Raw genomic sequence first — 23,944 nt, 5'->3', positions numbered from 1 at the left:
GGCTATGGTTTGGACCCGTGTGGCATGAGGTGAGACATGCTATCAAAAGGGGTACACCAGGCATTTCATTGCATGTGCTACTCTGGGAGCTCAGGGAGACAGCAGAGATAAGGGCCCCTCTGCAAGGCACTGACTGTTCACATAGGGAGAGACAGCCCCTGTCCCAGGGAATATCCAGCCTGAAGAATCGGGAGGGGAGGGGACATGTAGGTTTAGCCAAGGTCCTGCTGCTGAAGCAGAGGACAGGGGACCAGAGGGGGCATCCAGGGTCAGCTAGCCCCCTCCCTGCTTTTGCTGGAACCACCAGATCCATCCGCCACCAGCGGGGTTCTTCGCCCCTGCAGTTGGCTGGGGGGCTGCCCCAGGGCTTCCCTTGTCTGAAGCTCAGGAGCCCCCTTCTGATCACCAGCCTGGCTTTATCCCTAATCTCTTTGGCTCCCTGCCCACACAGTCCCTGAACATAAACTGTTCTTCCTACACTGGACCCTTCCCCACCACCCCCCACTCAGTCTTCCTTCTGCCAGTTCAGGCTGCACCACTCTGAATACAGAGGAACAAGCTCAGACTGGGCCTGGGCTCTAACTTGCTTCAGCAGGGGGTAGTGATCTGGGTCTGGAGCAGCAAAGCAGCCTAGCTTGGTGATGCTGCCATGCCCATGGGAGTGATCCAGTCCTGCCTGGCCAGGGCGCTTGCCTTCACGCTGGCTCATTGGCTGTACTTCCTCTTGCTCTCTCACGCTGTCATTCCTGCTGGTGCGTCCCCCTCCCACACACGCTGCCTCCTGTAATTTAGCTGCCATCTGTCCTTTCCTCCCGCTGTAATAAACACTGTTCCTCTCTCCTGCTGTTTCCTCACTCCCCTCCTGCCCTGGGGGCCAGACTCTGCCGGGATCCCTGCCACTCCCCTCCCTTGGTATTTGCTCAGCCCAGTGCCATGCCCGCAGGCACCTCCTGCCTGGCCACCCCCCTACTCAGGATCCCCATGTCACCCAGGCTGGGGAAAGGGGACAGCACTGGCTCTGAGTCTCCCTGCTGGAGCCCTTGAGGACACTGGATTTCTTTCTTGCAGATTCCGAGGGTCTGGGCATCAGCATTATCGGGATGGGCGCTGGAGCCGACATGGGCCTGGAGAAACTTGGCATCTTCGTCAAGACGGTGACTGAAGGTGGGGCAGCTCATCGGGATGGCAGGTAACCCTGGCTAATGCACAGGCTCTTGAGTTAAAAGGGCATGTTCCCATCCTCTGTCATGCAGCATGGTACAGGGCCCGTGATTCTGGACTCAAAGGCAAAGGCATGAATGGAAGGGCTGGGGACAGAACCAGGTCACCAGTCATCCCAGTACCAGTGTCTTCATTGCAAGACCAAGATTCCTATCCTGCTCAGTCCCAGCATAAACCTGCCCCCTCTAGCACACATGTTCTGCTGATCTGTGGGCTTCCCCTGCCATCACTCTCAGCAGCAGCTGCTGTGGGGAGTGGGGTAAAGAGCACTTGAGGAAGCTGCCAGCCACTGTAGTCCCACCCCCTCCCAGCAGAAGGTGTTGTTAGGGGCTGGTGCAGTGCATGAGTGCTGGCTGCCAATAGCTTCCTGCTCCTCTGGGCTCAGCCTGTCTCTGTAGGAGTTACTGAAACTCTGGCTGCAGGCAGTGCTTTGTGTGTTGTATAACTCTATGTGGTTGGGATGTTGTGAATGCTGCCTGCCAGTTTCCTGTTGTGCCTTGTTTGTTAGGCATGTGATGTGAAGGGGCTGGCTATTCTGTGCTGCAGATATGGGCTGACTGCTTAGCTCTTCAGGGGGAGTGTGCAGATATTGGTGTGCAGATATTGTATCTGTGTATTGTAGCTGTATTAGTGTACATGGTAGCATAGATGTGTGTGTGTGTATAACAATGCTCATGTGTGTTTTCAGTCCAGTTGTAAATTAATTGCTGACAAATATCTGTTGTGGTCATTGTTCTTGATATACATACATGCACACATATGTATACATGCTTATATGTATGTTTGTTCATAGTGTTTTCACATGTGTAGCCTGAGTTGTGAAAGTGCATACAATCTGCCTGGTGCACTAGATTGTGTGCACACCTCTTGCTGATATTGTGCTGTGCATAGGTGTAGTTGCGTGTCCAGCCCATGGGTTGCAGACCCATTGGACTAGATCCTATTTCACCGTAGACACCTAAATGGCAGCTCCCCAGCCTCATCAGTGCTATTTTTGGCACACTCTCGCAGAGTGCAGTTGTGTTTTGCCTCATTCTCTCTTCAGTCCACCGCTCAAAGCTGACCCACTGCCCTTTGCATTTAGTAGTTATTGGATCAAATGGATGGAGAGCAGTGGAAAAGCTTCTGCCTTTTTGTGGGCAAGTATCTGGGTTAGAAACCAGGGCTTGCTCCCATCTTGGAGGGCAGGCTGTCACTGACCTACAGACATTCTAGCTTCCTCTGTTTTTTGGGGCCATGCAAAGCTTCTCCTTCCAGCAGTCGAAGGGACCAGTTTCAAGGGGAGGGGATTAGCTAGTGCCTGACTTGCAGCCTAGTGGTTTAGAGCCAGGGCCTATGGTTTAAATCCTGCTGTGGCAGGGGGATGCAGTAGTAATCAGGTTCTAGCACCTACCCACCTCAGCTGGGTCGTTTTGGCCAATAGCCTAAAGAAAGTTGCTAACCACTGATACAGGAAGCAGGAGAAGTAGATTCAAACCCTTCTAGTGCAGGGGAGGGGCTAGAACCTAGGTATGCGCCCCCTTGGGCTAAAACTTGCCTACTTTCCTCCTCCTCCCTCTACTCCCATCGTTGTTTTTTGCCTTTCAATTTGAGGACTTGTGGATGTACATTATCATGTACCTGCCTGGCTAGAGCACAGCCCTACTAACCATGCCAAGGCAGCTCTAATGTAGTTGCGTATGTGCCATCTGGGCATATAAAGTGAAATAGGATCTAGCCCACAGTCAGTACTACTATCCCCAAGCATTTAAAAATCATGAATCAGGTTCCAAAACAGTGAGACTGGCTTACATAGCAAGACATATGTATAGCTGATAAACTTGGGCTTCCTTTTATTTGCCTTCTTGCTATCAACCATTCATGGGTCACATTTCCCACACTTTCTCCACAGCTGGGAGAGTGAGAAGCTCACTTTGTTTATTTAAAATGACATGCTTTCAGAATCATGTGACTCCAGCAGCTGTCACTTTCAGAAGAAAGCAACCCATGCTGTAGCACCCCTGATAAAACGGTGAGAGTTGGCAGGACCGTGAGCCACCGTGTGAATGTGTACATGGGCTACAGCGTGTGTCGTGATGAGCTGGAGAGGACATTGCTGCGTGGCTTCCACTCGCATCTGTAACAGATTTCTGTATTTATTTAAGCCTTGCTCACTTGGCCAGCCGTGCAGTGCACATACCTCCTTCCCAGAAGGGGCTCTGGGGAGAGCACTCAGACAATCTTTTCCCAGCCTGCTTCAGCCCAACACAAACAAGCCAATGCAGAATGGGGTAGGGCAGGATCCTTCATTTCCTTACACCCAGTAGTGCCTTTACTTTAACCCAAAAAGGGGGTATTCTGCTTGCTTGCAGCGAACACTCAGACCTGACCTCCACACTGGTTCATTATGGGGGAGGTGATGCACTGATGAATTAATCAGTACCGCTTGACATGTGGATGCTGACATTGATTTAAACCTAGTTTCCGTTGGCTCAGCTTACCTCTCCACAGCCCAGGCAGGATAACTCCAGTTGGCCCAGTTTAACTAAGTCAGCTTAATGGGGGCTTCACTGTTAAAACAGGGTGACATTTTGAATAGACTAGCCCTTGAGTCACACCATTGGGTGTGAATGTTATCATGAGGGACAGCTGAAGAATCCAGTCCTCTGAAAGAATCAGGCCCTTTCCCTAAGGCCACAGTAGGCATTGAAGGAATTTTACAATGGCAGGTTCTGCAGAGCAAAGGGGGAGAAAAGTGTTAAAAGCAATCGTGAAAGTTAGGTCAGTGGAATAGGTGGCTTAGCCTTGTGACCCTTCTAGCTACTCAGCACTTGCCATGCTTCTCTGTTTTTGCACAGATATGCTTTGTGTGTGTGTCAGGGGATTTAATGCAGTGGGATACACTTGTGTGTGCAGTGCCGACCGCAGAAATGTTCAGGCCCAGAATAAGTTCTTAAGCCCCCTTCCTATATTTACACTGTTCCTGGCTACTTGGTTTAGGATCATGGCTCTGGCTAGTTGGTTTTGCATTTTAAGTCCTAACGTGGTGGGTGGCCATGCAGAAAGAAAGATCCGTACCTTTTAGGTGAAAGACATTTGTGAGTCAGGCTCCACTTCTGAATGCCCAACCCTGAGACAGCTTCCAGTGTTTCCTACCACAGTGGGCATCTCCAGGTGTGTGTACAATCATAGAGTTGGAAGGGACCGTGAGGGTCATCAGTTCTAACCTTTTTCTCAAATACAGGAATGCTATTTCTAAATCACTTCTGACCAATGCTTAATCAGCCTCTTCCTGAAACCCTCCAGTGAACACCTAAGTTTCTAAGGGGTCTGTTTTGTGCTGACTTCATGTTTGACTAGTGTTTTGCAGTGACTGCCTAACTGTTTGTTTGCAACTGTGCGTGGCATGCCTTGCCTCAGGTGGGCCTCGGGTAGAGCTGAATGAGGTATGAACCAAACAGGCATAGGCCAGGCAGGCTTGTAAATGGCAGCCCCTTGCAAATACAGGGTCTCTGCGTATGCATTTGTGCAAGTGTCACTAAGTGCATTTGTGAAGAGTTGGGATTTTGTATGGATTCCTTAGTATAACCGAGCCTGACTGTGTGTGTCTGCACATGTGTTTGTGTAGGGGAGTTGTGTTTGTTGTGACGTGCTTGCGCAGTGGGTGAGTTCAGATTGCCCAGATTGATGCTGAAATTGGAGCTTTCGGCACTATTAATTATGCAGAGAGGACAAAGTGGCTGTCAGGGAGCGTGAGCTTCTGGCCTAGTGTGTGGACTTAGAAAAGGAGGAAACCTGCTCTCTGCATGTTACAGACCTGAGATGGGGCAGGGCACAGCATATTATGCACCTGAGATGGGCACAGAAAAAGCTTTTCAGTGTGAGAACAATCCTGACCGAGGGGTGGTAGGGTGTGGGGGATGCCTGGGTGGGACTGGAGTACCTGGGAGACTCCTGTCAGCCTCAAGACCAGGGCCCCATTGCAACCCTGATGTCTCGTCTGTGGCCTCCTAAATCCAGGGACATTTTTGCCTTCTCTTAAGGTTTTAACTCTCAGTCACTCTGAATACCAAGAACACTGCCAAGCTGCTTCTGGGACCAAAGAGCTTCCTCAAAGTTGCCCTGTGGTTCAGCTTCACACACTGCCCTGGATGTGACAGCTTCAGCTGCTTGGCAAGAGTAGAGAGAACTGATTTTGATTCATCTATCCCGGGCCAGGCTGGGGCAGGCACCCCTCTGGGTTTCTGCAGACACTTAGCTCAGCTGCTGGATCCCTCTCCAGCTGCAAAAAAACTCTTCCTTCCTGTCTCTGACAAAAACCGCCATGGCAAGGCCTCATCCCTGCCTGGTGCCTGTGGAGAGACAGAGGCCCTGGGAGATCCTGAGGCAGGAGCAGGGTAGGGGGTGCACTGAGGGCTGAAGGGGGAGGTAGAAGGGAGGGGGGTTTATGCGGGGCAGGAGGGGGGTTACCAGGGAGAACTGGAAATGAAGGAGGGGAGTTTATAAGGGGAATCAGCTACGGGGAACGGCAATGGGAGAGGGGGCTGTATGGGGAAGTTAGCGAGAGTGGGTTCGGAGATGAGAACTCCCCTGTGGAAGTGAAGGGGGAAGGGAGAAGGGATTTTATTCTGGGGGAACTGGGGTGGGGGCTGAATTGTGACTCTCCACGAGTTTGTCTTCAGAGGCCTCATCCAGCTCCTCCCTCCCCACACATTTCTCCCTGGCCCTTGTGTTCCTGCCCAGCCATAGTTTGGCTTGGGTTGTCCGACCCACTGGCTCCCACTTTGGCCATGGGGAGCTAGGTTTCCTGCTGCCATCTGTCCCTGGGGTGAGGGAGAGCATGAGAATGTGGTACCCAGGTAGGGGCAGATGGGTGCGGGGCAGTGGGAGAGATCCGGAGGCATGGCTTGGCAGAGAAAAAGAAGAGGCCTCTGTGGACATGCCTGAGCTTGCGCTGTTTGGTGCTGACCTGACAGCACCTCAGAGACCCTCTAAAGCATTGCACTAGTCCTCATCCATGCCCCTCCTCCTGGCAGTGAGAACTCCCCTTCTCTGGCCCTGTACTCAGTCTTGCTTCCGGAGCACAGATAGCTCAGCCCAGCCAGAATTTCCCTTCCTCTTTCCATGGAGCAGAACAGTCTCTGATTAACTCTTTCCGGGTGTCTATCCCAGCACCCTGCTGGAGGTGGAAGTTGCAGGATGGTGGGGATTTAGCTGCAGTGATACCAGTAGGGATTACGGTGCCAAAAGCAATCAACACTCCTGCTTCAAGGTATAATCTGATCATTGGCAGGACAGGGATCAGGGCAGAAATTGCTCTGCAACACAGCCCAGGGGGTTAAGGTCATTCCTTCCTGTGCCGCACTGGATGTTGACAGTGGAAGGAGGCAAGGTGCCAGACTGGAAAGATAATGGCTGTGGTCCAGTGCAGCAAGTGGTGTAATGCTGGATGAAACAGGCCAGTGATCTGATCAGTGGTCTCACTCACGCCCTTTCTCCCCTAGGATCCAGGTGAACGATCTCATCGTGGAGGTGGACGGCACCAGCTTGGTGGGCGTGACCCAGAGCTTCGCGGCCTCAGTGCTGAGGAACACCAAGGGTAGAGTCCGGTAGGGGAACAGCGTGTGCCCGGCTTGCCATGAGCAAAGAAACAGGATGGAGCAGCCAGAGCGGGGATGACTATGCCCCTTAGTGCCCTGCCAGCAGGTGCCCCATGCTAGCGTCTCTCCTGAGATCATGTTGCTTCCTGCAGGGAGCATATGGGAGGCTGTAGTCCCCAGCCAGGTGAGGGAGGGGAAATAGGTGGAGGCCTGGGGCTCTATTTAAGCCCTTCCTGCAATGTTTCATTCTCAAACAAGCCTTGACAGCCATTAGCAGTGAGTTGGTCACCAGCCTCAGACAGATGTCAGTAATAGGCTTCAAAGTGAACAAGCCCCCTTGCAGAAAGTGGGAGTGGAGGGGGGGAATGGGTCCCACCACTGAGAGCCGAGCTCTGAGGGGAGCCCACAGGTCTTCTCCAGCCCCTTCCTGCACCGCGTGGAAATGACTAGAACAGAGACAGGCCCATTGTCTCGGCTTCCTGCAGCTCTGTGGAGCCAGACAAACAGCCTCGCTCTGTGGTCACGTTCCAGGTGACTTCACTGCCCTTGGGGAATGGAAGGGAGTCTGGAGTTGTTGCTACTGAAGGCTTTGCTGGAATTGCCCAGGAAGATCTCACACTGCCAGCTCCAGACTGGCCCTGCTCTCCTCTCTCTCTCTCTTACCATAGGCATTAACAGGAGGTGGGTGATTGTCTGTTCCCAGATGTCGCTTGCTCCTTCCTCACAGTGACGGGTGCCACCACCCCGCACACCCCCTACATGAGCTGCTCACAGTTCTGTCCTGCGCTCTGCCCCAGCTGGCAGTGCCTTCCCTGCTCCAGCCCCAGCTCCACTCCCTCCCTCACTGCAGGGGCCTGTGGAAGCGAGGCTACAGGCAGGGAGCTGCAGCCACCCCAAAATTCACTGTAGCCCCCACAACCTCCCTCCCAACATTGTTGCTGCCCACCCTGAGCGCATCCTGGCCCAGCATCCCGCCAGGAAGAGCCCAGTGCCGCCCCAGTCCCAGCCTGCAGCCAGCCTCACATGCGGATCCAGGGACACGCGTTCCCCCATGTCCTCTCAGGGTGCGTGTAGCACCGGGAGACACCCCTCCCCCCCCGTGCAGCTTAGTCCCGTGCCATGCCCCAGCTGGGCAGCCCCTGCCCCAGCCCCACTTCCTCCCCCCATAACAAACTTGCCTGCCAGACCCGGCTGCTCTCTACATGGTCAGGCTGTACTCCTGCCCGTCCACTTGCTGTGCTGCAGCTGTGCATGCACACAGTGTCCTACGTACCTGCTACAGCCCTTTTAAGTATCCCTAGGGGTCTGCGTACCCCTGGTTGACAAGTACTGTCCTAGACCAATGCAAACACAGCTTTGCCAGTATAACCACGTCCCAACTGGGAGCTCTTTGCTGGAGAAGGATGCTGCCTTCTCTCTACCTGTAGATCAATGATGCTCAACCTTTTTGCCCAGAGGGCTAGATGGGCAGTGCCTAGTGCATCCATGGGCCATATCCAGCTGGCAGTCCTGATCCAGAGCCTGGGGTGGGCGTGGAGGGAAGGGAGCATGGCCTGGCTCCCACCTGTCATGTGAAGCTTGGAAATTTGGCAGTGGTGTTAATTATCACTGCTCTCCAGCCACCAAATTTACTGACTCATGAGGAGCCCCATGGTCAGATGCCATGGCTCTGCAAGCCAGAGGTTGAGCATCCTTGCTGTACAGTACAGCCAAGATTTCATTCCCCTTCCTATGTGGAAACAGCAATAGTGACCTATGGTCATGTATTGCTGTATAACTCATCACGCCAGAAGGGGACGGGAGCTGAGCTGTCCCCAATTGGTAAAACGCTGCAAGATCAATATGGGCAGGGCCTAAAGCTTACTGGAAAATCCAGCCCTGGACTTTGAAAAGGGGAATGGAGCAGCAATAGGTGATGTTCTAGAGACCAACAAAGGCCTTCCCAGCCCCTTTCAAAACGAAAGCAGGAAGAAGCACTCAGTGTGGGAAGAAGCTGCTGCTGCTGAGATTTGCCCAGCCAGCTAGATCAGACTTGGCCAGGCACCAGAAACTCCCGCGTGGTGTCCCCAAACTGCCTGCCCTTGGGCAGCAACAGACCGTCTGTGAAGGAAGCAGAAACCCAGCAGACACCCACCTGCCTGAGCGTACACCCAGGTCATTAGTTCTGCCCGCCCCTGCTCTTCATGGCCTCAGCTGGGGGCAGGGGCAGGGCTGAGGCTGATTTTGTTCCATGCCGTTTTGGCAGAGAATGAAGTAACAAAGCAAGCAAAAGTTTCTGATCAAACCCAGCCAGCATGGCAGGATGGTATTGCTCTGGAGAGTGATGTTACCTGACCCTAGAGGCCTAATCTTAGTGCAGGCAGGCTTCTACTTTGTGCACCAGCAGCCTCTTCTGGCTCCTCATTCAAGCAGCCAGCTGATTCAAGGGCTCAGTGGCCCCATGTCTGAGCAGGAAAGGCAGGGACCCTCTCTGTCTTGCTGCTCCATGTACTTGCCAGGCACCCTTTCCTCACCTCCCTGCCAGAATTGCCCTGGGGTCCCTTAAGACAGCTTTCACTGTGCATCCTCCACACCCTCCACCATGGCAACTCTGACCCCAGAGCATCCTTTTTTCCCCTATAACTTGTAGCACTTCCTGGGGATCTCCTCTAACTCCATAATCTCCCCTGCTGGCTCACAGCACCCATAGCCTCTACAGCTCACCCTGTAGCAACCCGTTTATCTTCCATCACTCCACAACCTTCACCCCTCTGGTGTCTCGCTATGTAACCCCTAATCACTCCTGACTTCCAGCACTAGAGCACCCCATTGTCTTTGTCCAACCAAACCTTCCTACTACATACTCTATAGCACCCATTATCCATCTCCCACCGTGCCAGGTAATGGCCAGAGGGCGCTCCATCTGCATCGCCCCATGGCCCCTGACACCACCTTGTCTAACCTCTCCAGCCTTCCTGCATTTCCCTGCATACCCAGTCCTTGCCCCACCTCACACTGTGCTGGCAGGGCGGGACACAGGGAGGGCAGGCCCAGTCCCTGGTGGGCAGTGGGAGCCAGGCAGGAAGTGAGCGAGCGTGAAGAGCTGAGAGGAAGCACATGCACGGCAAGCGTTTCCGCTGGGCCACAGGCAGCATGCCGGCATGGCCTGCAGCTGCCTAACAGTCCCTTTATCTCACCCTGGGTATCTGAGGCACCTCCCTTCCTGGCAGGGCCCAGCGCGGCAGGGCAGGAGACGCCCCTGATCTGTGCCTGATACCCAGTGGCGGATGTTTGTGTGGAATATACTGAAAAAATAGATTCCCCTGTAAATTAAAAAAAAAGCCCAATGTCAACTCATGCGTCAAGATGGCAGCATCAGGCCAAAGCAGCTGAGCCCAGAGCAGACAGGACCCAACCCTAGCCCTGTATACCCTCCCTTCCACTGGCACATTGGCCTGATCCTGCCTGCACTGAAGCCAGTGAGTCCCCCCTGCTCCATCACTCCCAGCTGCAGGCTGAGCATGTGGCCTTGGAAGCCCGAGGAGGCTGAGACAGCCTGGGGAGCCTCAGGGGATCCTAGCCTTAGTGGTTATGGAGGAGGATAGGTTTCCCCCTGCCTCTCATGTGGGCTGGATGGGGTAGTTAAAAAGCAGTGAGATTCCAGTTCATTCTGCACTGCGGCCTGTTTCCATCACGGCTCCACAGACAGAGCAGAGAAGGAATTGGTTGTTCTCCAGGCTGGGAGTGAGGACAGGTAAACTCCTCCACAGCATGGGGGCTCTGACCCCCACCCAGAGATCCCTGTCAGACTCCCCCACCAGGCACCTGCTGATTTCTTAGGGCCATGTGGTGAGAGGGAGTGGACATCCATCTCATAGGGGCTGACGGCAGGTGGGGGACAGGATGCAGTGGGATTAGGGGGATGCCTGGAAAAGTCACAAGCTCCTCATTTTCCTTCCCCCGCTATTACCCCACCTGAGGGGTAGTGTTTTATACTTTCTAAGCACCAACCTACACAAGAACAGAGGCAACACCCAGCAGAGTCACAGCATTGTGCTCCCCAAAAAGACCATTTGCAATTACCCTGCATTGCTCCCCACTGCAGGGTCCCACAGAGTCTAGCGGCTTCAAAGACAGTGTGTAACGTGTGATACCTGAGGAGATGAAATGACAAGCAAGGCCCCAGCAGTATCCCAGGCTGACTGCTTGTCTCTCCCTCTTCCAGGTTCCTGATCGGGCGGGAGAAGCCAGGTGAGCAGAGTGAGGTGGCTCAGCTGATCCAGCAGACACTAGAGCAGGAGCGATGGCAGCGGGAAATGATGGAGCAGCGATACACCCAGTACACAGAGGATGATGAAGAAGTAAGTGGAGTGTGAGTGTGATCTCAGCTTTTCCGGCCAGAGCAGCATTGGTACCCTAGCTGAAAGATGCCCCTGGGTCACTGTCAGCCCCTTCTGTACTTAGGGCTGTATAGACGCAATGAGACCCTCCTTTCTCTGAAGAGGTTTAGCTCCATACTGGCAGGACAAACAAAGTCTGGGAGGAGAAAGAGGAGTCGTGACAGGGTTACAGAGGAGGTCAGTGGCAGAGGAGATCAGTGGCAGAGCCAAGTCTTGGGCCCCAGGGTGGTGCTCTAACCATTGGACAATGCTGCTTCCCCATATCTCTGCCATTTCACTCATGGACCCAAATCAACTATAGTAGGTTTCTCCTACTGGTTTCTGTTGTGCCCTCCCCATGTCACTCTGAAGGCAAACCAGACTCACAGGACCTGATGGGGCTGTCCTCAGCCCCAGGGGATGGCAGGCATGAAGTGCTGCTGCACTGTGCATGGAAGCACTTAGTACTGGCCTGTCTAGTGATGCACTGGAGAACAGGTTCCTCCATCTTGTCTCTGCAGCTCTGGCCATGGTGCTGGCCTGGTCCCTCATGCTGTATGTACCTGACCCTAACTGGCACCCAGCTTGAGGTGTTACTTCCCTGCCTCTGAACTCTGGAGGACGGGGAAAGGAATGCTGTGAGGCCTCTTCTGTTCCCAGGATGGAGATGTGTCTCCACCTCCTGGTGGAACATGGCAGCTTCTAGGCTTGGTGGCATCTCCCTGCAGGAGACCTGGGGGCACTGTCTTGAAGGGGAGACAGCTGGAAAATGAGGGAACAGCATATTGTGGGGTCTGATTATAAGGGCTCGGCTGTCATATAGTTCTGTTCAGTAGCGGCTGTCAAAGTGCTTTACAAAGGAGTGCAGGAATGAGATCTTCCATCTTAAAGACGGGGAGATGGAGGCGCAGAGAATAAATGAGCTTCCCAAGGTCACTCAGCAGCTCGGGGCAGAGCTAGGAATGCCTCCCTGACAGTGCTCTGTCCTGTGGGGATGATGACCATGACTTCACATCTTCATCTGGTACAAACCTGGAATCCACTGACTTCAGAGTTGCTGCACTGACTTACACCCTCTGGGATTTTGACCCACTGACGTCAATGATGCAATACTTTATTACACTCATTGCGGGACCCCTGGCATGGCTTTACGAGCACTCGTGGTGCTCTGGTGTGGTGCCAGAGGACTGGAAGAGACCCAGTGTGGTTCCCATTTTCAAAAAAGGGAGGAAGGAGGACCCAGGAAACTATAGACCAGTCAGTCTTACCTCGGTCCTGGTTAAGCTTTTTGAGAGAGTTATCCTGGCATATGTCCGCGAGGGGCCAGCAAGGGAGATTATGCTTAGGGGCAACCAATACGGGTTCATTAGAGGCAGGTCCTGTCAAACCAACCTGGTGGCCTTCTATGATCAGGTCACAAAATCCTTAGACACAGGGGTAGCAGTAGATGTAGTCTTTCTGGACTTTAGGAAGACTTTCAACACTCTCTTACCCCATCCTCATTAAAAAAATAGGGAACTGTGGTGTTGACACCTACACAGTCAAATGGGTCACTAGTTGGCTGGAGGGCTGCACCCAGAAGTGGTGGTGGACGGGTCGTTTTTGACCTGGAGAGATGTGGGCAGTGGGGTCCCCCAGGGCTCAGTCCTCGGGCCCGCACTGTTCAACATCTTCATCAGCAACTTGGACGAGGGTGTAAAAAGCACCTGTTTGGATTCGCAGACGACACTAAGATGTGGGGAGAAGTGGGCACGCTAGAAGGGAGGAATAGGCTGCAATCGGACCTAGACAGGTTACAGGGGAGGGCAGATGAGAACAGGATGGGTTTCAACACTGACAAGTGCAAGTTACTGCACCTGAGGAGGAAGAACCAGCAGCATACCTACAGGCTGGGGAACTCCCTTCTCATTAGTGCAGAGGCAGAAAAGGATCTTGGAGTCATTATTGATGCCAAAATTAACATGGGCCGGCAGTGTGGAGATGCGGTCAGGAAGGCCAACTGTACTTTGTCATGCATCCACAGATGCATCTCAAGCAGGTCCAGGGAGGTTATCCTCCCCCTCTATGTGGCACTGGTCAGGCTGCAGCTGGAGTACTGCACCCAGTTCTGGGCGCCGCACTTCAGGAGGGATGTGGACAGCATGGAGAGGGTCCAGAGGAGGGCCACTCGCATGATCAGGGGGCAGCAGGGCAGGCCCTATGAGGAGAAGCTAAGGGACCTGAACCTGTTCAACCTCCACAAGAGAAGGCTGAGGGGGAATCTAGTGGCTGCTTACAAACTGGTCAGGGGGGACCAGCAGGCATTTAGGGAGTCCCTGTTCTCCCGAGCACTGCCAGAAGTGACTAGAAATAACGGTCACAAGCTGTCAGAGGGTAGATTCAGACTAGATATCAGGAGGCGCTACTTCACTGTCAGGGCGGCTAGGATCTGGAACCAGCTTTCAAGTGAAGTGGTGCTGGCTTCTACCCTGGGGGTCTTTAAGAGGAGGCTAGATGAACACCTTGCCGGGGTCGTTTGACCCAAGTACTCTTTCCTGCCATGGCAGGGGGTCGGACTCAATGATCTGCTCAGGTCCCTTCTGACCCTACCTACTATGAAACTATGAAACTCATTGGGGACGTGGCTCACGGAGTTCAATGAAGTTGCACTGATTTACACTACTGTATTAATGATGGTGATTATATCGGGTTTATGCAGCATGGACACCATAGGGTAGGGTTGGGACCCCATTGTACTGGGACAGACACATGATAAAAACCTGGTCACAAAGTCCCTCCAGTCTGCACTTAGCCTGAATTGCTTTGGAAATCTGCTTTTAATTGGGTAGTGGGTGTGCCTGAGGCCTCTGAGGGCTTCAATACAATAGAACTGGACCACACAAAATAGTAATTACAGTAATGATATTAGGTTGCACTGCCACTGCTCCCTTCCCAAGTAAAGTGTCAGGAGATGTGTGCACTGCCTCCATCTCTCCTGCCAGCTGCCTAACCCCCTTGCCCATACAGCAAAGGAACCTTGAATGCAGCCTGTTAAAGTAAGGTACCAGTTCCCCTAGAACTCAGCTTCAATAAGAGCCATGCACCTGTATCACTTGAGCCTTTTTAAGAAGCCCTGCCTTGGTAAATACAGCTACGAGCAGTCTGGTCTCATGGCTGGCCCATGGGACAAAGATTTATGGTCCCAGATCCTAACCCCCCTGATAAGTGCCTAAGTGCAATCCTGCCCCACTATGCTCAGGTCTCTGAAAAACCAGGAATGTACCTACTTGTGTAATATTCTGTCATCTCAGCCCTATGATGACATCATGCAAAGCTGGGAGCAGAAAGTGGACCCAGCCACCTTCTGCATTAACAGCCTAACAGGGACTCAAGCAGGGTGGAATAGGAGTTAAGCCCACTTAGATTGCACCTAGGTGGGGAAGGATCTGGCCCTGAGTGTCCCGAGTGCTGCTCCTGGTTCTGCTGCTGACTGGCCACATGACCTTTGACAGCTGCACTGTGCCTCAGTTTCCCCCACTGCCATGCCCCACTTTGAAATGGGGAATACAATTCCCAGCTTTTCAAAGGCAAACTGAGGAAAAGGAGCTTTGTCCAGTGCATCCTGAAGCCAATGGAAAGACTTGTGTTCCCCAGCAATTAACTGTACTGACCTGATGCATAGACTCCTCATCCACTGTGGGGTCTCCATTGTGCTAGGTGCTGTGAATACCCAGAACACACACACAGAGTATGGGACCAAGTATATACAGTTAAAAGATGCAACACAGAGGTATCGTTCCCATTTTACAGAAGGGGAACAGGAAGATGAGGTGATGCCCATGATCACATAGGGAGCCAGTGGCAGAGCTGCAAGGGGAGCTTGGGTCTCCTGAGTGTCAGCAGAGGTGCTGTCCCCACAGGGCCAGTCTTAAGCTAGAGTAGTGCTTTGTTTTGATCCTGGGAGCTGCATTCTTTGCTAAGGGGTGGTACAGGATGGTGAGTGGAGTGGGGAGCTGTTACTGTGATCTGGTCTGTGTGAGTACTACATCATATACCTGGGGAGTTATAGGAGAGGAAGCCAGAACCGAGCCAATGCCTTGCCCCCCCACCCCCCGGTTTATATTTACAGACAGGCGAATATGCTACGGACGAAGACGAGGAGATGAGCCCCATGTTCCCCAGCAGCGAGATGGCCATTGAAGTCTTTGAGCTGGCTGAGAATGAGGACATGCTGTCCCCTGTTGAGATGGACCCTGAGAAGCTGGTGCACAAATTTAAGGAGGTAATGAATGCGGGGGGTGGGGGGAGTAAACCCTGTGCCCTGGGAATCCAGGGAGATGGGAGGGGTCAGTAACTCACAAACCCAAATGTCTATGCATGCATATGCATGCAGGTGCATAGGGCCATACGTGTGCATGCACTTATGAGGATGTTTTTACCAATGTGAGTGTGCATGTGTGTATGCTACTGTCTCTGTGCAAGTATGTTTACATAGGTACCTGACTGTGTGTATGCATACATGTACATTCATAATTCAATCCGTATGTGACTATGATCGTGTATATACACTAACAGAGGTGTGCGTGTGTGTATGTGTATGTGTCTGTGTGCATGTGCACCCTGAGGTGCATGGACATACATGTGGGTCAGGAACTATATGGATGTAAGTGTCTGTGCATGGAGGTATGGAAGGAGGTATATAGTGCATGAGAGCACTCTGTGTGTGGGGAAGGTGCACACATGCATGTTTTGTGTTATGTTGCCCTCTAGTGGCTGGAAGCTCTACCAGCAGTCTTAAGGGCTGCATAGATATCTCCCAAGCCATCTATGCACTAGGCACCGCACCGGGCAGCTGGTGGGCATCCTTTTTTAGCTCAAGTGCATTGAAGCCATGTGCATGCTGATTGCAACAACACCCCTTCAATTCCAAGGCTCTCAGGTACAGCTGCTCTGCTCCTGCCAAATAGAAACAGTTCACCTCAGCAGAGCATCTGTCAGCTGAATGGTCCCAACATGATTTTCAGACCATGTGGCCTAGGTCTTCAGGAGGGCTCTGTCTGGAGGCTTCAGATCGAACCCACCTTGTGGGTGCTGAGCCCTTTGGGGGTCTGACCCCACAAACCTGGTTCTCTTCTCACTCTGGTGCAAATCTGGAGTCACTGCATCAAGGCCAGGAGAGTCATATCAGTATGAAACCATCAATCCCCCATTACTGAAGTGCAGCCACCTCTGGGATGGAGCAGGTGTTTTGCAGCTGTTCAGCCATGCTAACTCAACAGCTTAGACAAGGAATTGGAGGAGAGTCCCATCGCTAATCAAACCTGTCAGGTGTGTGTATAGTGGGGACTCACTGAAACTGTATAGCTAACTGGGGTTTCACTAGGACACCAGTGTTCACTCCCTGATTTCAATGTAAAGATGAAGGGACCGTGTAGTTCCTGCCATGACCTGGGATAATGCCCCTCTGAGGGTACCAAGGGATAGTGCTGGCACCTTGCTGGCTTTACTGGGGTATTAAGGCTCTGCTCCTTTCCAACAGCTGCAGATCAAGCACGCCGTAACTGAGGCTGAGATCCAGCAGCTAAAGAGGAAGGTGAGCCCAGGGCAGGGACAAGGGGTATAGGAGGATGGGGGTGGGGTAGGCCCTCTGCCAAGCTCCATGGCTCTGTCCTTGTTCTCTCAATGCTTCTCCCCTCATAGCCCTGCTTGCTTCACCCACAGTCTGGAGCTGCTACAACTTCCCTGCCCCGCTGTTCCCCCCTCCTCCCTGTCAGCCCTTCCCCCTGGCATCTTTTGGTCTCCTTCTCACTCCAAGTTTGCTGATTTGTTTTTATTGCCCCACAGTGCCCAGAGGTACACAGGCACTAAGACACACAGAGCTGCAGACATGGGTACACACAGCTACGCAACTGCACATGCTGAGATCTCTGCAGCCAGCCACAAAAACACACACTAGCCAGCCACAAAGAGACAACTCAGCAGACATGCACATATGCAAAGACACATACAGAAACATGCAGAACCACACATAGATAAAACCACACATAATCACACATGCAGATACACAGCCACATACAGAGCCACATACAACCACACTCCAACACAATCACATCCAAACATGGAGACAAATGAATACACACACACACCAACAAACATAGATGTAAGCATACATGGAGATACACATACAGCTGTACACACAGACAACCACACATAAATACAACTAGGCCCTGTCATATAGGCCCAGGCACATTAAAACACCCCCCAAACACAGATTGAGCATGCACACCACATGTGCACACATACAAAAACAGATACCTAGGCACTAACACAAGTGCACACAAAGAGACATGCAGCAATGGCCAGAGATGCCCCATTGCACCAAACAGGTGGATACACAAAGACACACCCAAACAGACACCACTGCACTAAACTGCGCAACCACACACAGGCACAAGTACACTCAGATACACACACACACTCAGGGTTCCCCCACCTCCAATCCGCTTGTTGCTGGATGCTCTCCACACTTGTCTCCTCTGTGCAGCTCCTACCCTCCCTGAGTTCCCCCCTGGCACCCATAGGTGATCTGTGCTATGGTCTTCATGTGCTGTGGCTCCTGAGCCCTGTGGTTTCTGCTCTGCCCCAAGCTGCAGTCCATTGAGCAGGAGAAGGCTCGCTGGCGGGCTGAGAAGGCACAGCTGGAGCAGAGTGTGGAGGAGAACAAGGAGCGGATGGAGAAGCTGGAGGGGTATTGGATGGAGGCCCAGAACCTGTGCCAGGCTGTGGATGAGCACCTCAAGGAGACACAGGCCCAGTATCAGACCCTGGAGCGCAAGTACAGTAAGGCCAAGCGGCTCATCAAGGAGTACCAGCAAAAGTAAGGCCGTGGTCTCATCCTTTGACTCTCCCACACTAGGGTCTCAGGTCCCTATCTCCTGTGGCTCTACTAGGTTAGGAGGCTCTGATTCCCACCCACTGTGGATCACCCAGACCTGTGATCTCATATCCCCATACTTCCCTGACTAGGGGTCTCTGATCCCCCTTGCCTATAGGTCTCCCAACATCACTGCTCCCAGATCTCCTGGGTCTGAAACCTGCCTGCTCTGGCCCCTGTTTCAAGGAAGCCAGGAGACTAGCTAAGCTCAGCCTCACATAAATGTACCCCAGTAGGGAGAACTTGGATGTGCAGATGCTAGACACTCCTTGCTACTTGATGCTCTGCCTGCCCCAGAATGGTCTGACTGCCATGCCAAAGAGGTGGTTTAGTCATTCCAGTAACCATGCCCTCCCCTTCACCCCATTTCTACACGGGTGGAACACATACAAGCACAGCCTTCATCATCTAGTGGCTGCTCCATGTAAGAGGATAACAGCCTGCTACTCTTGCTTGCTAGTGGATTCTCCTCTTGGCACAGCAGGGCCAAGGGCTAGAGTCCCTGTGACTGGATCTAGCCTCCTGTAAAACAGTTCTGTACTGTTTGGCCCCCCGGTTATGCACTGGAAGGCCTTTCCTTGCCACTGGCATCTGACCCCTGTCCTGTTCCCACCCCTACCCTGCAGGGAGATCGAGTTCCTCAAGAAGGAGACAGCCCAGCGACGTATCCTGGAGGAGTCAGAGCTGGCTCACAAGGAGGAGATTGACAAGCTCCAGGAGAAGGTGGGCACCGGGGACCAGGGTGTGGGGTTACCTTAAGACCACAGTGGGAAGAGGGGAGAAGGGCCCCTGCTCTGACTGAGTGGTTCTGCACCTGGCTTAGCGGGTGGCTTGTTGTACCACCCATGCAGACTTCACTCTGAACTGGCACCACGCGTGGCATTCTCCACCTCATTTGTGGGTTGGTGGCCTTTGCTGGTGATGGGCAGGAGGTCATACTAGCTCTCCTATGGGAGGCTAAGTCTTGCCTAATCCTGGGTTATGCCAGGTCATGCTGGGTCCTGAGTCCTACCAGATCCTGAATACCAGGTCATAGCTCAGTGCACGATCAGTGGGTACCTGGACAGGGATGAGGGGCTTCCTACTGAAGACGATGGGTTGGGGACCCCCCCCTTCCATGGTGGGTTGGTGGGGACAGAGAGTGACCTCTTGTCCCCAGGCACCCTATGATGGCTCTCCTCCTCAGGGAGTGAGTGAACCAGAAGGCACTGGGTACCCATTCTGCTGCCTGCAGGCAGGTGCCCCCTGCTGACTAGCATGGGTGCAGGCAAGCAAATGCCACTTGTGTCCCTACTGGGCACAAGCCTCTTGCCTCACCTTGGTGAAGGCCAGGGAGCAGTTTGACTGCCTCTGCTGGGCTCCTGGGCAAATCAAGCCTGGCTCAAGAGGGAATGTGCCAAGGCATCCTCCCCTCCCAGCTGGCATCTGTGCCCCTTGCTGCCCATTAGCTGCTGGAGGGGCTCATCCAGGCATGCCTCCCCCCGGCTCAAGCCAGGGCATTTTCAGGGCAGCACCTGCATGCAGGACCCAGTCCCTGCACTGTACCCCCAGTCCCACCCCTTCCCAGTACCCCCAACTTTTCCCAGCACTTGATGTGTGGCATAAAGCACCTCATGGCTTCCACATGGCTCCCTCTACCCTGGCATCAGACCCTCACAGCAGTGCCTCCTGCATTCCTCTGTGCAACCTACCCACCCCCTGCCTCTCTCTCCTCACAGCGCCCCGCAGCAGCCCCCTCCCATCTGGCTCCTAGCTTCACCCCCTCAAGACCCTTGCGATCCTCCTCCCCTTCCCATTTCTTTGCCTATAACATCGCCCCTCTGTCCATTTCCAGATCTCCGAGCTGGAGGGGAAGCTGCAGACCCTGAAAAATTCCAACCCGACTTAAACCTGCCCAGGACTTGAAGCAATTGACGTTTTTTTCCTTCCCCGCACTGACCCTTCCCTTTTTTCCTGTCCCATCCCCTCACATCTCAGCTCCCCTCCATTGCCCACAATGGGGAAGGGAAGAGAGACAACATGGAAACCACTACTGGGAGGCCAAAAATCCTCCCTCCCTCCCCCCATCCCTTTGGAAGGACAGTGATTGAAGGTGCAGGGAGGGGCTCTGGCATTGTCCAGCTGGGTCCTGAATGATACTGCATGGGTGGGCCTTGCAGAGGGGGCTTCTGCTCCCCTTCATGGATGGATCCTGGACGGGGAGGGAGGGCATATGCCAGCACTGCCCCTCCCCCCACTTACCTGCTTCTGCTGATGAGACTTTGCAGCAGCCTTGCTGGTTCAGGACTGCACTGAGCCAGGTGATTGCACCCCCTAGGCCCATGCCAGCCTGTTAAGGGGCATGGGGGTGACTGGAATCAGGCTGACAAGAACTGACCCCGATTCTTTCCACATAGAGCCTCTGTGGAGAGGGCCGGGTGGGGGAGGAAAGCTGATTTCTTTCCTTTCCTCCCCTCGGAGCTATTAACCCTGGCGCAGTCTGTCATGCTCTGGGTCTCATTTGGTGGTGGGAAGCCTGTGTGTTTCAAGGCATCGACTGGGCAGCGCCAAGAGTGGAGGCAGACTGCAGGCGTGCCGTGGGGGCTGAGCCAGGTGGGAGACCCCTGCCCCTGCCCACCTTGGAAGGCTGCCTGGACTGGAATCACGGCCTCTCCAGTGCAGATCTGCCTCCCTGGTAGTTTGGATGATCTCAGGATGCTACCACAATGCCTGAGCTGAACCAGACCTTTGCCAGGCAGCAAGGCAGGGGGATCTGGGCAACACCCCCCAGGTGAACAGCATGCCAGGGTGCGTGCATGCTGTCTGCACTGCCCTTCCCTCCCAAGCAGGATGGACAGAGCTACATGGACTGTGTAAAGAGGCCTTGCCTGTGGTGGCTGCCCTGCACTTAGCTATGTCGGGGCAGGCTGGAAGAGGACCACAGCAGGAACATGAGGGCTTGTGGGTTGGGGTTGGGGGGGGTAGGGCTGTGCCTGCTTCTAGCTTCCTGCCATGCCCTTGGCAGGGGGGCTGGGATGCTGCTTGGTGCTGCTTTGGCTGGGAGGGGGTGTTGGCCGCACCCCAGAACCAGCTGCAGGGAGCTGATGGGTGCAATGCCTCACGGAGAGCTGGTGCTCTCACCCTGCATGGGGCAGGAGGCTGTGTCCCATCCAAGCGCTGCGCTGTGCCACCTTTGTCACCACACTACCTTAGTCACGCTGCAGTCTTCTCGTGTTGGAAAGGCCTTGGTGTTCATCTGCTTTTCTTGCTTTCCTGTTTTTCCCCCAAATTTTCCCTGAAGTGCTAGATGATACAGGCCTCCCTGCCTGCCCAGCCACCCCGACACACACGTGCAGCCAAGTGGACATCTAACATTGGCAACCCAGAGTAGTGCTTTGATGCAGCCTGGGCCAAGAGCTCCCTACCCAGGCGCTGCCCAAGCCCATCTGTGCACTCTCTGCTCCAAGGGCAGCTCCTGGGTTTGGGCCTGTCCTCAGTACCCAGCTTCCACCCAGGGCCTCCTTCTTCTTTCAGTCCCAGTGGCAAGCTACAGCCCAGGCTGTTGATGCTGCCACTGATATGGGCTGCCCCAGGGGTGGCAGCATGCAGGACCAGGATGGAGACCAGAATCATGGCTCCCCTTGATACTCTGTGTTTAGGTCAGCTGGATCACCTGCTTAGCTCCAGCCCCCGTGATGATGGTGCTTTATTTTCACTTTGGCCATTTGGGGGCAGGTTTTGTTTAAAACAAAGGTGCCAGCAAAGCTTCAACAGGCATCAAAATTACTAAGCAGTGTTGCTTTAAACTGAAAGTCCTCCTTCCTCTCAGGCTGGCTGATCCTGCCCTCCCTTCCTCTAAGGAAAGGGATCTCATTTGCACTGGGGCCCTGAGATCACCTGAGGGTGGGGAAAGAATTCCCATGCCCCTTGTTGAAAGTGAGGCCCTTTGGCCTGCCTTTCCTTGCCCCCAAGAGCTGGGGTCCACAACCTACTCTCCCTGCTGACTGTTATCATGGGAGGCAGGGTGCTGCCAGCTGGGAACCATATCCTCATCTCTAGTCCCCTTGTGTGTCCCTCTGCAGATGGAGTCACACCCTTGGGAGCCAACAGCACCCCCTTCACTGGGTACCTGCCTGACAGTATTATACCCTGGCATGCGGGAGAGGTGACCCCTACCACTCACAGAAAGGCCAGACAGTATTTTTTTTAAGTGACAACAACCTTCCCCCCCGAATTAATTTTTTAAAAGCCAAAATATTGCTTTTAAAGTGTAAATAATAAAAAATAGCAGTATTTATATGTGGCTGGGATAACTTTTCCCCCCTCCTTTGTAAGCTGGATATTTTTTTGTGGGGGGTGGGGGGGACAGTCCATTCTCTCCCCACAAACCCACCCACTTAAAAAAGGTTTTACAGGCCCAACTGATGCCTTCTCCCCTGGGGATATGGCAGCAGCACCCCCTCTCCTTCTGCCTCCATTTTGTTTCCTGATGCCCCGAAATGCTGTGTCTCTGACAGTGACTGGATGTGGGATCCAGGTCTCTGGTGAGCCTCCCAGGGACCAGCTGCATTCTCTGAACAGGACAATGGCCCTCTGGGTGGGGCAAGCCATGTGTGGGGGCTGGACTGGAAGCAAGCCCCCCCACAGGATTCATTGTGGAACTTGCAAAAAAGTATTAAAAGACTTGGCAGTGTGGCGAGCAGAGACCTCCGGAGGGCAAGCGAACTTGATGGGTAGGACAGAGCAATGGGACGTTGTCTTAAATTTTTATTTAATCTCCTTACACACGTATAAATGTGTATGTATATAATATATATATATATGTATGTATGTATGTATTGTTTCTGGTTTTGTATTGCAATGTCCTCTCATCAGATCATATCAGATAAATACAGACCCTCATTGTCCCTGTGCCACTGTTATTCTACATGCACCCTCCTTGCTGGCACTATCCTGACTTCTGCTGGCTGCGATGGGGTGTAGTGTGCTGCTGTCATTGGCTGGGGGAGAATTGACTGGTATTTGTGTGCGTGTGTGTATTTGCGCGTGTGTGTATATCGGTATTCTATATCTATTGATGTAGGAGGCTGAAGTATTCGATACCTTCAGCTATCAGATGGTGAGCACAGTTCACAAGGACAGGGGAAAAGATAAGCAGCTTTGAGAGTGGAAGAACAGAATAGGGATTACTTAGAGAAGCTGGATGTTCTGAAGTCAGCCAAACTAAGCAAGATGCATCCTAGAGTACTCAAAGAACTGGCTGAGGTAATCTCAGAGTCATCATTGAGAACTTGTGGAGGTCAGGTGAGGATTTGACTAGGAAAAGGGCAAATACAGTGACCAACTTTAATGGAAAAAGGGGGATCTGGAGAACTATAGACCAATCAGTCTGACCTCAAGACCTGGAAAGATCATGGAGGAAGTCATCAAAGAACAGCAAATATGGGTTCAGCAAGAACAAATCATGCCTGACCAACCTGATTTCCTTCTATGACATAGTGACACATTTTGTAGATAGGAGGAGAGCAATGGATGTGATACACCTTGATTTTAACATGGCTTTTGACACTGCCTCCCCTGACATTCCTATTTGCAAGCTAAAGAAAAACTAACTAATTGATAGCATATAAGGTGGATGCATAACCGGTAGAATCATTGTACCCAGAATAATCATCAATGGCTTGATGTCTAGTTGGGATGAGGCCGGGGTCCCCAGAGAGTCCCTTATTAAGATGTTCATTAATGATTTGGTTGCGGTGGAGTTTGTGATCATTTGATCTTGTCATCCCTTGGGGCACTCTGGTGAACAAACGTTCCCCCAGATCCTGGTGGTCACCCCTGATAAACTTATAGGTGGCCACCAGATCACCCCTGAGCCTACGCTTTTCCAGGCT

The 23,944-nt window shown here is 53.1% G+C and overlaps 1 protein-coding gene across 1 annotated transcript in view; it reads left to right on the top strand.

The window, feature by feature from the left end:
* The window catches only part of PPP1R9B (protein phosphatase 1 regulatory subunit 9B), a 46,268-nt gene extending 23,311 nt beyond the window's left edge, over window positions 1-22,957 (top strand). Inside the window, exons 3-10 of the mRNA XM_019548430.1 lie at window positions 1,069-1,189; window positions 6,705-6,809; window positions 11,005-11,140; window positions 15,267-15,419; window positions 16,677-16,730; window positions 17,785-18,014; window positions 18,698-18,794; window positions 19,906-22,957. Coding sequence (XP_019403975.1) covers window positions 1,069-1,189; window positions 6,705-6,809; window positions 11,005-11,140; window positions 15,267-15,419; window positions 16,677-16,730; window positions 17,785-18,014; window positions 18,698-18,794; window positions 19,906-19,959 — 950 coding nt within the window. The 3' untranslated portion in view covers window positions 19,960-22,957. The remainder of the gene's footprint in view (window positions 1-1,068; window positions 1,190-6,704; window positions 6,810-11,004; window positions 11,141-15,266; window positions 15,420-16,676; window positions 16,731-17,784; window positions 18,015-18,697; window positions 18,795-19,905) is intronic.
* Window positions 22,958-23,944: the final 987 nt, after the last annotated feature.

Source organism: Crocodylus porosus, unplaced genomic scaffold (genome assembly GCF_001723895.1).
Source record: "Crocodylus porosus isolate Cpor-Errol unplaced genomic scaffold, CroPor_comp1, whole genome shotgun sequence".
Lineage (NCBI taxonomy): Eukaryota > Metazoa > Chordata > Crocodylia > Crocodylidae > Crocodylus > Crocodylus porosus.
Note: the sequence above shows the minus strand (reverse complement) of the source record. Positions and strands in the feature narration are given on the sequence as shown.